The 16,927-nt window shown below is 41.9% G+C and overlaps 1 protein-coding gene across 1 annotated transcript in view; it reads right to left on the bottom strand.

Moving 5' to 3' along the window:
• The window catches only part of Hecw1 (HECT, C2 and WW domain containing E3 ubiquitin protein ligase 1), a 277,245-nt gene that overhangs the window by 70,695 nt on the left and 189,623 nt on the right, over positions 1–16,927 (bottom strand). The window contains exons 8-11 of the mRNA XM_090332620.1: positions 14,970–15,112; positions 9,375–9,475; positions 6,459–7,823; positions 1,464–1,565 (exon numbers count right to left, since the gene is read on the bottom strand). Coding sequence (XP_090188746.1) covers positions 1,464–1,565; positions 6,459–7,823; positions 9,375–9,475; positions 14,970–15,112 — 1,711 coding nt within the window. The remainder of the gene's footprint in view (positions 1–1,463; positions 1,566–6,458; positions 7,824–9,374; positions 9,476–14,969; positions 15,113–16,927) is intronic.

Below are 16,927 nucleotides of genomic sequence, written 5' to 3'. Positions count from 1 at the left end.
TTTTGGAAACTGAACTACCTAAAGGAAACACAGACCAAAGAATGTAAAGAAACATGGATTTCTTGCATGCTGGAAATACTTTTTTTCCAGTGGTAAAGTCTATCAAATCTTGGAGGTCATTTTTGTGGGAAAAAAAATCCAACAAAAAATATCTTAAGCCCAAAGGGAGATGTTTCATAATTCATGAAAATATGTGATGCTAAGTGATTTTATATCATTCTTAGAGGCATCAGTTATTAAATAGAATGTTAAAGGTTAAAGCTAAAATGATATCCAGATACCACATAGTCCAAGCTTAGCATTTAGTAGCAGATGAGAGTTTAAGCTTTGTTTTACAAATAAGAAAATAACATCTGAGTGATTAAATGATTTTCCTAAATTCAGATGTCTAGTTAAATAATTATTAGCTATACTCTTCAGTTACTAGGGGAAAGTGAAGTGAATTTCACCCTAAAGATGATACTTTGCCTGGTTCCCTAAGAACTACAGAAAAAAATGTAGAGCTTTTATCCATTGATGCAAGTTACAGGGAAGTAAAATTGTAACCCCATCACTTGAAGTTGCTTCATTTGTGAGTACCAAACCCAATATAATCAATCTGTTCAAAACTACAAATTTAAAACTAGTAAAAATTGGAGACTGGGCACTAGAAGCTCACATTTACAATCTGAGCTTCGCAGAAGGCTGAGATCTGGAGGATCACATTTTGTAGCCAGCCTGGACAGAAAAGTCCAGGAAACAATCTCCAGTGAACCAGCAAAAAATAGGCTGGTGGTCTAACCCAAATCATTGAGTTCCGGCTATGAGTGAGCAAGTGAGTTGAAAGAGCACAAGGCCCTGAGTTCAAGCCCTGATACTGGCAAATAAGATAATAACAATAATAATAAAAAAATAAGTAAGTAAAAATTTCAAGGACTAACTGAGTCTTATGAAGAAATGTTCTTATAACCCCTCTATTAATTACAATAAAAAAGCTTGTCATTTAAAAAAAAAAGAAAAGAAATGTTCTTGCTGGGCGCGGTGGCTCATGCCTGTAATTCTAGCTACTCAGGAGGCTATCTAAGGATCAAGGTTCAAAGCCAGCTGGGCACAAAAAGACCTGAGACTCTTATCTCCAATGAACCTCTAGAAAATGGGAAGTGGGGCTTGGCTCAAGGGTGAAGAAGCAGGCTTGAGCTGAAGAGATTAGGGACAGTGCCCGGGCTGAGTCAAGCCTCATGACAAAATGAAAAAAAGAAGAAATGTTCTTCATTTCCAAAATGGAGGGACCCTGAAAACATATGGTTACCTCTTCAAGATCCCGTGTGAAACAATCACAAAACAAAACCATCATCTTGTAGGTGCCATCTTAGTTTTCGATAACAGCATGGAATTGGGGAAGAGTCTGGATGTTTACATACAAATGTATACTGACCTGTTTAGACTTGACAGGTAAGACATAGATTTTAAAAACTAAAGCTTACTTGGTGGAAGAGGCTCATCGATTGTTGGATAGTGGTGATGTTCAGGCCTCAGGGAAGGAAGCTGGCTTACTGGCTGGGAATTATGGAGTATAGGGCATTCACCTATGGACAAGATAGTCAAGACATTTAGGTTCATTTATTACTATCACAACGTCATCAGAAAATCATGACTAAACCAATTCTCTATAAGAAACAACCAGCAGAGTAGGCAGACTACTTTGTGTCTGCTATGTTCATAGTCTTCATGATGGAAGAACTTATTTTCTTTTTTAAAAAAAAGGAAGGAAAAACATCCAAACACTTCATTACTAATGGGCTCTGCCACACAGACCAATATGTAGGATCAAAGTCTGATTCTATAACCATGTGGACTTTCTTGATGGAAGGAGACATCATTAAGGAACACAGAGAAAATTAACAAAACCTGTTTTTAGCCTAGCAAAGGAAAATAGGCTTGTTTGAGTAAAGTGAAGCATTTATAATGCTCCATAAAAGCGTGATGGGCTTGCCAAAATTATACCTTGTCCTATGGATAGGATGGTTTCCTCATAGATTTCAAGAGACTGTTTTTTTTCAGATTTGGGGAGAATTCAACTCTCAGATCGTGACTTTCCAAGATGGGTCAGGGAACTGGTAAGGCCCAGAAGGGAAATTTCTGTGGTAGGGAAGCTCAGAGCTATGGAAGTAAGCCTAGAGTGCTGTTGAAACTCAAGACTCCTCTAAACATTGGAGGATTTGGACACGGCATAGTGCTCTCAAAAGAGGAAAGGACAAGACATAAAGGAAGTAGATAAAAAGAATACTGAAACATGTGATGCTGAACTTGAGATAGAAGGAAGAAGAAACATTTCTCCATGAGAAATGTTTGAATTGACCCTTATATCCACAGAGTGCACGTATCTGATTAGTATGGATTTATTTTGTACAAGTGCCAGTGCAGATGTATAATGCGCTGAGGAATGTTCTAGAAGACTGTTCTTATTTCATGATGATGGTCTCAGGTATGTGGAATGACTATGTATATGGGTAGCTGGATACCTTAACTCTGGAGAGTGACAAGGACCTATTATACAAAATGTCCTCCATTCAGCTCTAGACTTCTTTTCTCCTACCTCACCCTGTGTTCACACCCTGCTGGCCAGAGGACAAGAGGACACAGCCCTTTCTTCCTCTGTACTCCATGGCTACTGCAAGTGAGGACATGCCTATTAAACTTAGGATCAAAATGGAGAGAAGCTGAACAGCTAATCATTGAGATCATTATGGGATCTTGAATGTTGACCATTCTCCCGAAATGTCCATACATGGGAAAATGGCCACTTCTTCTCATCCTAGTTCCATTGGCCTGCTTAAAACTAAAAATAAATAAATAGGAAGGAAGTTAGGTGGGCTTAACTTAGTTAATTCTTAGAAGTAGCAAGTTTAAGAAGCAAAGACTTCTACATTATATATACGTATGTCTCCCTCTCTCTCTCTCTCTCTCTCTCTCTCTCTCTCTAAGTATACATATTATGGTACAAACTGTAGAATATTACTCAAATCCTTTAGTTCCTTGAAAACCCTTATGTACTCTGGGAAGGCTTCTCATTGTGCCAAAGCACAACTCACTGTGGTATGTCTGTTTCAAACATGGCTTCTGTGTGTAATCAGAGTGTATTTTTCTATGTGTGGTGTCAGAAATTGAAAGGAAAGAAAAGAAACAATAGTATAGTTGTTATGTCATCAGCTGTTGCATTTTAAATTTAGTTTCTTTTAAAAAAATCTTAAGCTTACCTCCTTGTAATTATTTCAACCAATCAGGTTAATTACTCCTCCAAGCCAGTGGAAATAATGGTGTCACTTGCCTGAGGTTAATGGAGCTCACCCCAGCAGAGTGTGGACCCCAAGCAAATGCAAGATGTGACTGACACATGTCAGCTGACTGGATGCACAGAACGCACTGAAGAAGCAAGCGATTCTGATCTGCACAAGGACCCAGCCTTACCGCATCACCCTTATCTCATTTACGAAGGAAGGGCTCAGACTAGCTATAATGTCTGACATCTTTGCCTATTTCTTAGCTACAAATAGAAGACAGACTTTTAAAATTTTGTTTGTAAATCATATGATCAAATTGTGGAAACAGACTATCATTTTAGCATCTAATAATGTGAAAAGTTTTCTTGAGTAGCATGGAGTAGGACATACTAATTGAAGTGATCTTCCTGTATGTTTTATATTGTCTGTCTGCCTCTTTCTCTCCATCCCTCCTCTCTCCCTCCTCTCCTTTCTCTTAATCTGTTGGTCTGTCCATCTCTCTCTCTTTTCTGAAACAAGATCTCACTAGATGGCCTAAGCTCTCTTTGAACTTTCAATTCTCCTTCTTGGCCTGGGATTACAGGTATGCACTACCATAGCTAGTCATTTTATGTACCTTTCAAGTAAGTCTCACTGTTCAAATGCCTGGAAGAACTCTAACTTGGTGAGATTACTCACCAGCTTGGTGAATTGCTTTGAGCATAACCTCAGTTATCCTGTGGTATTTATTCTACAATTGCACCCTTGCTCATGAGGAAACGGAGGTATAGAGCAGTTGGTGAGAAATGCAGGGAGTAACTAAGAATCTGGAAGACCAGCCGCCAGGGCTTGAGGTCCCAGCCACAGCATTATTTTGTTCCTCTTATCCATTTACAGAAGGAATAAAGGGGATCAAAATTAAAATTTAAAAGTAGTTTTTATAAAACGGCAAACAAGGCAAAAAATAGACAAAGAATCTGGGTGTTGGTGCAACCCTAGTATCTCTGATGTCTGAGGCTGGAGGATCTCCGTTCAAAGACAGCCTGGCCAAGAAAGTCTGTGAGATTTTTCTCTCCAATTAACCACCCCAAAGCCTGAAGTAGAGCTGTGGCTCAAGTGGTAGAGCTTTGATATTAAGCAAATAAACCTTAAGGACCATGCTCCAGTACCTGAGTTCAAGCCCCAGACAGGCACAGGGAAAAAAAATAGGTAAAGAACAATAGCTTCTATCAGTGTCCATTTGGACCTCAAAGGACTGAACAGTGTGGTGACGTGGTGCTCATTCTTAAATGGTTGCCAAGTCCTTTACTAGGCCTACCTTGCTAACCTCCTGCATATCTATATAGAAAGAATTCTCTGTCTTAGGGTGGGATATAGGAAGCAGAAGCTACGCCCATGCAAATGTCTGTCAGGTAGATGTCTATGTGAGACACCAGCCCACGGTGGTGCCTTGTCAACTCAGGCACTTTTGAGGCAGGAAGACTGGCTGTAAATTCATGTGTCAGACTCTTCAAAGCCCCAAGAAAGGTAGAGTCCTTGTCAGGAGCCACAGGAATGTCCACAACTCTCCTTCTAATAGCCACAGCCAAGCACATAGGTGCTTCCTATTATTATCGTTTTTTTTTTCCTGAACTTACATTCAGAAAACACTGAGAAACTTGTCTGCAAACACTTCTGCTTATGGTTATGAAAAACTTTCCTGCCTTTCTCCTGTTCGACTGTCCGTCTTTCAAGTGTTTATTGTTGTTGTTTATTCAGGGGAGAGGAGTTTGGTGGTTTGCTTTGTAAAATAAGCTTTTAAATAAATTTACGCAGAGCCAATCATCAATTAATCATGTGAAGATAATCTCCCAATAGATAGGCTAAAATACATTCCAGCTAACATACTCTCAATGAGAATAGTTACATGCTTTTGTTTTCCTCCTGACCCACAAAGCCTGAATATTTACTCTCTGGCTTTTTGCAGATGTTGCAGAGCTCTGGTTTGAAGCATCAGCTCCTCTGCTCTCATGGCATTATCATGGGCTACTCTTCCTTGTAGTCCCTAATGCTGATCCATCTCCCTGGATAAGCACTTAGCATCTAGCCTCGGACAAAGCAGCCACTGTTGTTCAAGGGAGGAGTTTTCCAACTTATGCTCACTCCTCAGGGCTATCTTTCCACGCTGCACATCATCATGAGCTTCTGCCCTCTCTGTCTCATTTTGGTTTTCCTCTGCCAATTTCCTTGCCCCTCTCCTTATATATGACCTCTTTGTCCTCGGAGACAGAACTGGCCACTACTAAATATTTTGTACTTTTTATGCTCATTCTAGTTTCCAATTTAAAAAAAACAAACGTAAATGCCAAACATTTCCTTAAGGAGCTAAACATCAAGAAGAGGTCATTTTGGCCCTCAATGAGCTTACAATCTAGAGACAATACCATCCCTTTTTTTCTTTTTGGCCCTTTTGGAAGCTAATTTACAACAAAAAGCAAAATAATACAAACAACATTTCATATTATTATGCGACTTCATATTCTTCCCTCCCCCCTCACTCAGCTCAAAGTTGGTTCCCAACCAACTTTGATCCCTCGGGCAGAAGCAAGAAAAGGAACAGCTTCGGTTTAAAACATGCAATACATTTTAAACCTGAAAGCGACAATTTTCTTTTTCAGTTAGCATCTTATTTGGAACAAAGGTATTTATACATTCATGTTTCTCTTCCCTTCCAGGAGCCAACATAAACAAGAGCAACCACAACCACTACCACAAAACAACACCAACCACGATAACACAAATCCAGCTGACAGAAATCATGACACACACATTCTATAGACTACCTGCAGACATGAGGCTAGCTAAATCCTAAGACAGAAATAAACATGTATTTTCCAACGAACACTAGCAGGGTCAGTGAATCTTCAAGGCGTTCAGGGAAGAGCACTTCTGGCTTTGGGCATTTGTGGCTACTCTTGGCACTTTGGTTGGTTGCCCAAACCACGGTGGTGATGGATTAAAACCAACAACGATCTAGACACACAGATGCACGCTCACAAACCAATGCTACCGATTTCTGGGGTGTGAATCTGAGACTTTTCAACCACCTACACTGCCAGTGGCCCAGCTGCAGGCCTGCACAGCTGGACCCCAGGTGTGCATGCCACCAGGTGTGCAGCGACCCCCTGCAGAGCCGGACCCTGCGTCCTAGGCTCCCTTCGACCAGGTTTGAGGTCTAACCTTCTCTCCGATTGCTTGGGCCTGCCATGGGGGACTCCAGGGCGTCGGAGGTGCTTGCTGTGTCCGCGCCATCGTGCCAGGGCGCAGCGCAGGTGGGCTCGGGCTCGGGCTCGGGGCTCTGCACTGAGTCGGGCGCCGACTCGAAGGCGCTGTTCTCCTCCTCCTCCTCCTCCTGGGATGAGAAGACGGTGCTCTCCGAGATCTTGGCACTGTCCACGGAGGAGAAACGCGTGTGGCAGGCGAACCTGCTGTTGCCATGGTGACAGGAGGGGCTATAGCACGAAGGGCTGTAGCATGAGGAGCTGTAGCACGAGGAGCTGTAGCACGAGGGGCTGCAGCACGAGCCATCACAGCCCTCGCAGCCGGGCTCCCCGCCCTGCCGGGGGCTGGAGTCGCTGTCACTCCCTGTGCTGGGCTGCGCGTCCCCATCTGCGCCAGGGCCACCATTGGCCAAGCTGCGGAAGTGGTTCCTGGGGTGGCCAGGGGCGGCCAGGCCTGGGGTAGCCCCTGCGGGCTCTGCCCCAACCTCATCCAGAGCCGGCGGGGGCTCGGCGGCCATCGTGTCCACCTCGCTGAGCCCGTCCTTATCCGGGGAGTCCTTGAGCGTGGGCTCCTCCTCCTCCACGCAGTCCTCGGGGGCGCAGCTCCCGGCCTGGGCCGAGGGCAGGCTATGCAGTAGGGTGTGGATGCGGATGTAGTGCGTCCTGGGGGTCTCGGGGTCCCCACAGGCCGACGCGATCACCGTCTCCAGCTCCGACACCGGCAGGGAGCAGGGCCTGCTTTTCCGCTTCACCGAAGCCCGAAGCTGCAGCCGCGCCTCTCCCAGCTCCAGCGCAGCAGTCGCATCTCCCTCCTGCTCCGGCTCCTCCTGCTTCTCCTCCTTCTCCCTCTCTCCCTCTTCCTCCACCTCCTCCTCCCCTCTGGCCCTGCTTTCTGGAGGAGCTGCGTCCTCCTCTACCTGATCCTCCTTGCTGTCCCGAGCCTGTCCCAGCAGCAGCAGCGGGGAGGCCTCGTCGCCCAGCTCCAGCTCCTCCGCCAGTTGTTCAGCGCTCAGGGCGGGCTGGGGGTCTTGTTCTGGGGTCAGAAGCTCCCCGGCCCCATCTGGTGCCTGGGGAACGAGGTCGAGGTCTCCTGCTTCCGTGGTGGCTACCGCCTCCTCGGCTGGCCCAGCCTGCTCCAGGCCCGGCTGCTCGGCCCTGTCCACCAGGCAGTGCTCACCCGGGGCCTCTGCCTTGGAGGTCTCACCCGGGTCCGGAGTCTCGCTGGTTGGGGCGCCACAGCTGCTTCCCACCATGTCCTGGGGGCTGTTGTTGGGCATGTCTGCTGACTCAGGCTCGGTACTTAGGGATATCTCTTCATCATCTGCTGGCAAGAAGAGAAAACAAGTCATTCCTACTGGAAGAGAGCATGGTGGGGCCTGCATCCAGGTCCTCCCTCAGGGATTTCCACATGAGGGTATTGGGTGGAGGGGTTGAGGAGGCTCTCTCCCTGCCCAGAGATCTGCTACGGGAGAATTCTGTCATTCCTTATATTAATGACAATTTGCAATGGGGGGGGTATATTTTAAGTTTCTGTGTCAAGGGATTTATTATCATTATTATTATTATTATTATTATTATTATTATTATTTTGTTGCTACTGCTGTGGTTGTTGGTGATGAAATGGCCGAGCCTAGCCTAGTTTTGGTTACATAATAGGGGCCCAACAATGCCTGCTACATGGAGTGATTTCCAGAGGTGGTGGTGGTGAGGGTAATGTGTAAACAGTTGCTTATGATCCCTGTCACACGAATGGTACTTTCTCCCAACTTTCCTGTGATAGATCCCAAAGGGATGACAACTAGAATGGCTAAGCCAGGTTCTTAGGCAAGTGGAGAGAAGGGAAGGGCTGGGTGTCAGATGAGAGCAATTGTTGTCATTTGGAGCTTATTGTGATAGAAAAACAAGGTCTCCATACCAAAGAGCAGCAATCACTGTTTAGCTCTACCTTTCCCAGCTGCTCCACTGGGCGTCTGTCTCAGGTCAATGCACAGACTCTTCGATAAGCATTAAATTCTGCTCTGAAGAAACAGTCTTATTCTCAAAGTGTAGCAATGACTGAGTCTGACAAGATATGGTTGTTTTCTATATATAACCAGTCTTGTTATATATTGGGTAAAGAGGAGTGCAAGTGGAGTTTAGTGAGTGGGTAGCAATAACTTGCAGACTCTTAAGTTCTCAGAGGCTCTGTTCATTTAAAAACAATGTATAAACATGTCTCAAGAGGACCTACCAAGTCTCAGTTATCCACATCCATAGGTGAACAGTGGGGCCAGAGGAAACACAGAACCACCAGGCATGCCATCATTCTTATTGGTAAGTTTGTTTTGGCATGCAACAAATCAACTTGGCTATGAATTGTTTGGTTTCATTTGTATTTTTCGTTTCATCTGTGATTTATCAAAACAGCAGTTGATGGTACAATAACAATTGTCTTGTTCTCTGCAACATAACATTCATCAGCGACTGGCCAGTCTATATCTAGCTATGAGGCAGATTTCATTCATTCATGCATTCATTCCAATCCTGTATGGAATTCCCAAATCTATGGAACACCTCCTGCTAGCACCTAGAGGGGGCTAGCTGTAAAATAATAAGTGTGATGGGATTCTGGATCCAGCTGGGCTGCGTTTCCGTCTCCAGTCCCTTGGGTAACCTTCTCCCTTTGGGCCTCCAGAGTGAAGAGAAGCCTTTCAATCCAGGGACAGCAACCTAGCTTCTAGAAAAATCACTGGCTTCTGGGACTCAAATGGAGCAGATAAGAGAACCACGAAACCTAGAACATGTCTGGAGAGAGCCATGGTTACTGTGTTTGAGAGAAAGGAGCCACACTAAGACATTTGCCTGGGAGGAGACATGACGTTCATGCTGAAAATACCTGGATGGATGGAGGAAGTGATCTCAAATCGGAATTGAAGCTGTCCACTCACATGCTCTGTTGGAAGCCTGCGGCCAAGTGTGTAGCTGACCACCCTGTCCCTGGAAGGAAACAAGCATTGTCACCGATTCAGTTAGCATCTCCCCTGTTACAAACCACACACTGTGCTAGCTACACCAGCATGTATGCAGGAAACCCTGGAGAAGGCCTGCTAGTAGGAGCTAACGCTCTTCCCAGGTACCTACTACAGACAACTCTGAAGTGATGGGAATGAACACATTTTGGTGCAGCTGGCACCAAATTCTCACAGAACATTAAAAATGCAAGTCACCAAACAAAAGCCTATAATGGGTCACACAACCTGCCTTTGTATGGACATGAACATTTTTTTTTTTGCCTGTTTTGGCCTTGAGCTCAGGGACTCAGCACTGTCCTTGGAATTTCTCAAGGCTAGAGTTCTACCACTTGAGCCTCAGCACCACCTCTGGCTTTTTTTCTATATATGTGGTACTGAGGAATCAAACCTGGGTCTTCATGCACTCTACCATTAGGCCAAACTCCTGGCTCTGGACATGAACATTATAAAAACCACATGAGTGGTTTAAAACAAAACAAAAACCCAAAGAAGAAGAATATTTGGGGACATATGAAGAGTGTATGAAATTCAAATTTCAGAGCCCATGAATAAAGTTGTATTGGCACACATTCATGCTAATTAGCTTGCATGTCATCTGTGGCTATATCCATGTTATAGTGCAAGAGTTGATCAGTTTAGATAGAGACTGTGTAGCCTGTAAACCAAAACCTGGCCCTTTATAGAATAAGAGATGGGGGAATGGGGGGGGAGAAAGATGAGGAGAGAGGGGCGCAATTGTCTTTTACTTGCTTTTCCTGTGTAGACTGCCATTTTTCAAACATACATTGCCATTTAACAGAGGGCAGTGAGAGAACATGGTGCCTTGAGGTTTATATGTAATGTATAAGAATGGATATCATCAAGGTGGCTAGAGGCTGCACTGTGCTTTGGGAGCAATCTGCTATAGGAGACCAGTACTTGAGTAAAGGCTGGGTTCACTGGTCTGTAACTTACAGTTATACCAATTACAAAGATTCGGAGTTTCAGCTCTGGACTCTGGCCCCATCTCATCTGCCCTCTCAACGTAGTTGTCTAAATGCTAAAAAGACATCTATCCAAGAGGATAGTAGAGCTTTAGCAGAGTAAATGGTCCCCTTTCTTAGCTCAAACTGGAGTGATGACTACCTTGGGACAGCCAGGAATGAACAACTCCAGTGTCCCTGAGGGCAATGAAAGTATATTCCACAAGTGTTACTTTATATTCATTCCACTAAAAAATCTTTGGTATTCAAATAAAAATGTGAATTACTGGGACGGGAGTTTGACCTAGTGGTAGAGTGCTTGGGTAGCATGCATGAAGACCTGGATTCGATTCCTCAGTACTACATACATAGAAAAAAGCCAGAAGTAGGTGCTATGGCTCAAGTGGTAGAGCTCTACTCTTGAGAAACCAAGGACAGGGCTCAGACCTTGAGCCCAAGCTCATAGTATTTTAGTGTTTCATTGCACAATGAACAATGTATATTCTAATAACCCAGTGATTTGATATTTTCAAATGTTGGTGCATTCGATTTCATAAAACAAACACTCCTTAATAAAAGGCAAATTTTGGCTCAGGGTTTCCCAACCTCAGCCTGTCAAGTAACTAGGGTAATGGGCATAAACCACTGATACCTAGCTGAAAAAAGGGGAGTGTTTGATACAATAGTGATATATAATAGTAGTGGGTAACTTCAATGCTATTTTCATTAACAGGTTATTTGGACAAAGGGCCAAGAAAGAAATTTCAGATCAAATAGACCTAGAAGAAATCTACAAATATTCCATCCAAAAGACGTAGAATATACATTCTATTCTTTTCAAAAGCCCCTGGACCTTCTACAGGATAGATTACATTTTAGGCTATAAAGCAAGTCTTAAACAAGTACAAGAAAATAAAAGCATTTCTTGTATCCTGTCATATCATAAGGGAATGGAATTAGAAATCAGTAGCACCTACAACAAAAATCATAAATACATTGAGACTGTGTAATATACATTTCATTTTTTTGGCAGTCCTGGGCTTGAGCTCAGGGCATGAGCACTGTCCTTGGATTTTCTCAAGGCTAGAGCTCTACCACTTGAGCCTCAGCACCACTTCCAGCTTTTGTTTCTATGTATGTGTTACTGAGGAATTGAACCCGGGTTGACAGGCATGCGAGGCGATCACTCTACCACTAGGACAAACTCCTGTCCCCTGAGCAATATACATTTCAACAATTAGTATTTCTTCAAGGAAAGCAGAGAGGAGTTTAAGAAAATCCTGGAGTCAAATGAAAATGAAGACATAATTTATCATATCCTTTGGGATACAGCAAAGGTAGTTTTAATAGGGTGAGTTTAAAATGTCCACAAGGCCATATTAAAGCTACCAGCACAACCATTTTCATTGCAGTATTATTTACCATAGCTAAGACACCCAACCCAGATGCCCCTCAGAAGATGAATGAGTCAAGAAAAAGTAGTGTATATATGCATACTGATATATATATATATAATAGAATTCTATGCTGCCATTATAAAGAATGACATCACCACATCTGTAAGGAAATGGAAAAACTTGGAAAAAATCATATTAAGTGAAGTAAGCCATACCCAAAGAAACAAAGGCTACATGATTTCCTTTATTTGTAATGATTATTATATGCCTAGGATAATCCCAGCAGAGGATCACAATAGCTCAATAGCTATGTATGTATGATCATATAGTATAATGCTAAGTGAAACTAACTCAAAGATATGGAAACAAAAGGTCTATCTTTGTGGTTGTTATTTTAAAGGTACTATATGAAGCAATTTCTTTAATCTTTCATTTTTCCCCCTATGGTTTATCCACTGTTGTCACTATATCTGATTTTGGTGCTTTGTGTATTGCATATATGTTTATTTGAATTAGGGAAGGGAAGGGGATAACAAGATAATGAGACAAAAGACAAAAGAATGAATCAATATACCAGATAATCACAAGACAATATGTTGGAAATGAATTTTATAAATTGGGAGGGGTGGGGAAGGTAAAGCGGGAGAAAAACATGGGAGGAGGTAACAATGTTTGAGAAGAAATGTTCTCATTACCTTATGCATGTAACTGTAACCACTCTGTACATCACCCTGACAATAAAATTAAATTAGAACAAATTCCTTAAAAAGAGGAGGAGTTTGTAGCTATGAATGCCTACATGAAAAATATTACAAATCATTTCTTAAGTGTTCTGGCATGTTGTACTTCATTTCTCTGCATGCTTTATCAGTTACTCATTCAAAGACATGCCCCACAAAGTTTATGGAAGTATTAAGATTATGCTTTATATTCAAAGATACATAATATCACTGGAGAAAAAAGTTAGGAAGACATGAAAACCAAAAGTGAGTGGGCATTAAAAAAAATTTTTTTTTGCCAGTTTTGGGACTTGAACTCAGGGCCTGAGCTCTATCCTTGAGCCTCTCTGTGCTCAAGGCTGGAGCCCTACTACTTGAGTCACAGCATCACTTCCAGCTTTATGTTTAAAGCGGTACTGAGGAATCAGACTCAGAGCTTCATGCATGCTAGGCAAGCACTCGACCATTAAGCCATATTTCCAGCTCCATTTTGTAAATTCTTGCATGAAGTTTTTTCAGAGTTTCATATCACACAACATAGGACTACCTTTGTTAAGTCTTATACGATACAGTATTTGTATCTTAATGATAGATAAAATAAAATGGTCTTTAGCTTAAAAAACAAAACCAAAAACAAAAACAGATCACAAATAACACAATGACATATTTTAACCTTTTAGGAAAAGCTACAACTTAGTAGATGGAAAGAAATAATGAAGATCAGAGCACAAATGAATAAAATGGAGTCTATTTAAGAACAATATGAAGAATCAATGAGTCAATCAGTTCTTTGAAAAAAATCAACAAGATCAACCGTCAACCAAAGAAGCCCAAAGAGAGAAAATACACAAATTAATAAAATTAAAGGGGATGCTTTTAACATATATCACAGAAATTCAGTGATAAAAATTACTCTGCCTGGCAGAGATGGGTCCTCACTGTGACTTAGCATGTAGAAGAGTGCTCTTCCATCCAGCCCTAAATGAACATCTAATACACACCAGATAGCAGTGTGCTTAATGTTGAATCCTACCCAGTGCTCCTGTTAGCCTGCTGGAATGTAGAGGAAGGGGAAAGTGAAGAGGTATCATTGTCCAAAAAGAACCGTCCTCATTTCTTCATTTACGAAATGGTGACCCTTTGTACAACCTCTTAATAAGAACAATAATATTATATTTTTAAAACACTTAAAAATTATGCCTAACTTTTTCTTTATTTTTCTTTCTGGTCTTACTGGTGTTTGAACTCGGGGCCTTGATATTTGGATAAATTGGTACTTTGCCACAAAAGGTGCACATCCTGCCCCAATTATTTTTTTGCTAGTTATTTTCGATATAGGATCTTTCTTTTCTTTTCTATGGGAAGGGGTGGGAGTGTGTCTGAGCCACAATTCACTTACTTTAAGCTATCCATCATTTCTGAAATCACAGATGTATATTACCATGTGCAATTTCCTCTTTGCAGGTGAAGAATCCACCCAGCCTTGTCAGTTCTACCCAGTCTTGTCAATTCCAGCCTCCTACACAGCATGGAATGGCAGACTGATACCACTGCCTCCCGCTGTGTGTTGGAAAAGGGTTTTGTAAGTTTTTCTGCCCAGGCTAGCCTCAAACTCAGAGTTTCCCAACCTCAGCCTGTCAAGAACCTAGGATTACAGGCATAAACCACTGATACCAATATGATTATATCATATTGAAGCATAAGTTTATATTCATAGTGATATAGCACATATTTTCAAATATAGTTGCTGTTATCTAAGAAAAGACATATTATTCATGAGGAATTTATCTGGCCACAGTTGACTTTGATGACAATCGTGAGTAGACATGAATGTAAAAGCCCTAAAAAACAGAAGCACGCTGTCATATACAATTGAATTTTACAAACAGCATAATTGCTATCATTCCATGAGAGTGTGTGCTTTCAAATTTTCATCCATTTAATCTAGCATTTTCAGTGATAGCATCTTTTGAGATGACTTGAGGCAAGAAACCTAACATTTGGTCTCGTTATGGAAATGTTGCACGTGATTAAATCCTACACTCAAGACAGGCATGCGAATAACATAATAGTCTTCCTAGACAAAACAAGCTTTAATTTCTATCTATTCTGAAAAAAATGCCTCCTTGATGACTTCTTTTAATATTCTCAAGATTTTTCTACTTACTTGTGGGATCTATTACTAGTGAGATACAAATAAGAGGAAAGAGAAGGATTTGTTTAACTAAACACTGTGGCTTAGGCAATATAATTCATGGGCGACACCAAGGAAATGAAACACATTTAGGTTGACTATCCATCAGCCCATATTGTATGGTTGTTTATGGGGCATGGCCAATTGGTTGTAGTTTAGTGATATCTAATTCCCATTGTAGACTTACCCTATAGCATGCCTCTCCAGGAGTCTCTGCACCGGCATTGATAGTTTTCCCAAGAAACGCTTGATGATGGGGCGGCTCTTGGCAAACTTGTCCTTTACTTCAATTTCCAGAACATCAGTGGGCAAGGACACAAAACTGAATTGCTGCAAGAGAGAATTGCAATTAGCTGAGAGGTGGCAGGCTGGCCAGGTCCCAGTCCATTTGCTTGAGAGAGGTCATGGTAACAAACAAACATACAAACAAATGACGCCTTCAATATTTACATCAAGGTCTTACAAAAATACTGTGAATCTTGCTTATTCAGTAAGTGTGGGGTGCCAATGAAAGGTTTCCTCTGGGCTTAAAAATAGGGCTATTATTCTCTCAGTTTGGAACAGTGACACTGGTGCAAGTTAAAGAGCAAAAACCCTACTCTGGCTTCTTTAACATGGCTGAAGTTATTGTCATACTTAAAGAAGAAACACAAACTCACATATAATTCAGAAAAAGTATTCTCAATAAACAGAACCGTATTTTATGTATTTCAAGATTATAGTGAGACAGAGGGTTTTTAAAAATGGCTTCATAATACACTGTATTTTTTTCCAGTCCTGGGGCTTGAACTCAGGGCCTGGGCACTGACCTTGGGCTTTCTCAAGGTTAGAGCTCTACCACTTGAGCCATAGTAACACTTCTGGCTTTTTCTGTGTATGTGGTACCAAGGAATTGAACTCAGGGCTTTGTGCAAGCTAGGCAAGCACTCTACCACTAGGCCACATTCCTGGCCTACACTGTATTCTTGAATGAGGGGCAAAAGAAAAACTTGCCCTCCATAATGCTAAGGTATCTAACCTATGGAGAGGGATCTATTGATATTTACCCATATTTAAACCAAGAAATTGAAAAAGGTTTTCCACTCAGAATTCAAGTAATAGGAGTTTTTCTTCTTCATTATCTCACGTAAGTGCATAAAGGTTGTATCTTCTAAGGATGTTCATTGAAACGTTACTGACAGTAGCAAAAGACTAGGAGGAAGAAACAAAAACAAAAACAGCCAACATCCATTGGTCATTAGGATACTGGTTAAATGGAAGATTCCAAATCTTTTAAAAACAAAAGCTCAGCCTTGTTAAAAATAAATAGGTACGTCACTGTGGGCTGATATGAAGCAATACCAAACAAAATGAAGAAGCAAAATACAGAGTTTTATTTTTTTGTCGGTTGTGAGGCTTGAACTCTGAGCCTGGGCGTTATCCCTGAGCTCTTCAAGCTCAAGGCCCCTGGAGCCACCGCACCACTTTCAGAAAACAGAATTTTTCTCTTTTTTTTGCCAGTCCTGGGCTTGAGTTCAGGGCCTGAGCACTGTCCTTGGACTTTCTCAAGGCTAGAGCTCTCCCACTTGAGCTTCAGCACCACTTCCAGCTTTTTTCTATGTATGTGATACGGAGGAATTAAACCTGGGTCTTTGTGCACGCTAGGCAAGCACTCTACCACTAGGTCAAATTCCCGGCCCCAAAAGACAGAAAATTTTAAGAGTGGGATTTCATTTGTACTTTAAATCACAGAGAAACTACCAAAATGGGGATTGAGTAGTAGAGAAAAGAAGCTGAGCTTATAGATTTTTTACTTAATTTGATTCTATACTTTCCATTTGTTAAATAGTATAACAATGTGACTTTTCAATTGAAACAACAATAACTGAAGATTGTGACCATGAGAGGTCATCAAAAGTTAAAGACTCAAGAAGGTAAATGTTGGCATTTCCCAGTAACTTAATGAAGGGCTGTGAAACAGCTGAAAATTTAATTCCTATAATTACCTTCTTTCATTCTGAGTAGTTCCTAACAGCAATCGTTTACATGGAGTTGATTTCTATTCAGGTAGGGTATGTGGAGCATGTCTGCCAGGATGAAGCAGGGCAAGGCTGCAGAAACAACCAACTTCCAAGTCTCAGTGACTTAAGATGGTAAGCTTGGATT

Source organism: Megascapheus bottae, chromosome 5, assembly GCF_031878675.1.
Source record: "Megascapheus bottae isolate mThoBot1 chromosome 5, mThoBot2.hap1, whole genome shotgun sequence".
Lineage (NCBI taxonomy): Eukaryota > Metazoa > Chordata > Mammalia > Rodentia > Geomyidae > Megascapheus > Megascapheus bottae.
The sequence above is the reverse complement of the archived record's forward strand: the minus strand, read 5'-3'. Positions and strand labels throughout refer to the sequence as shown.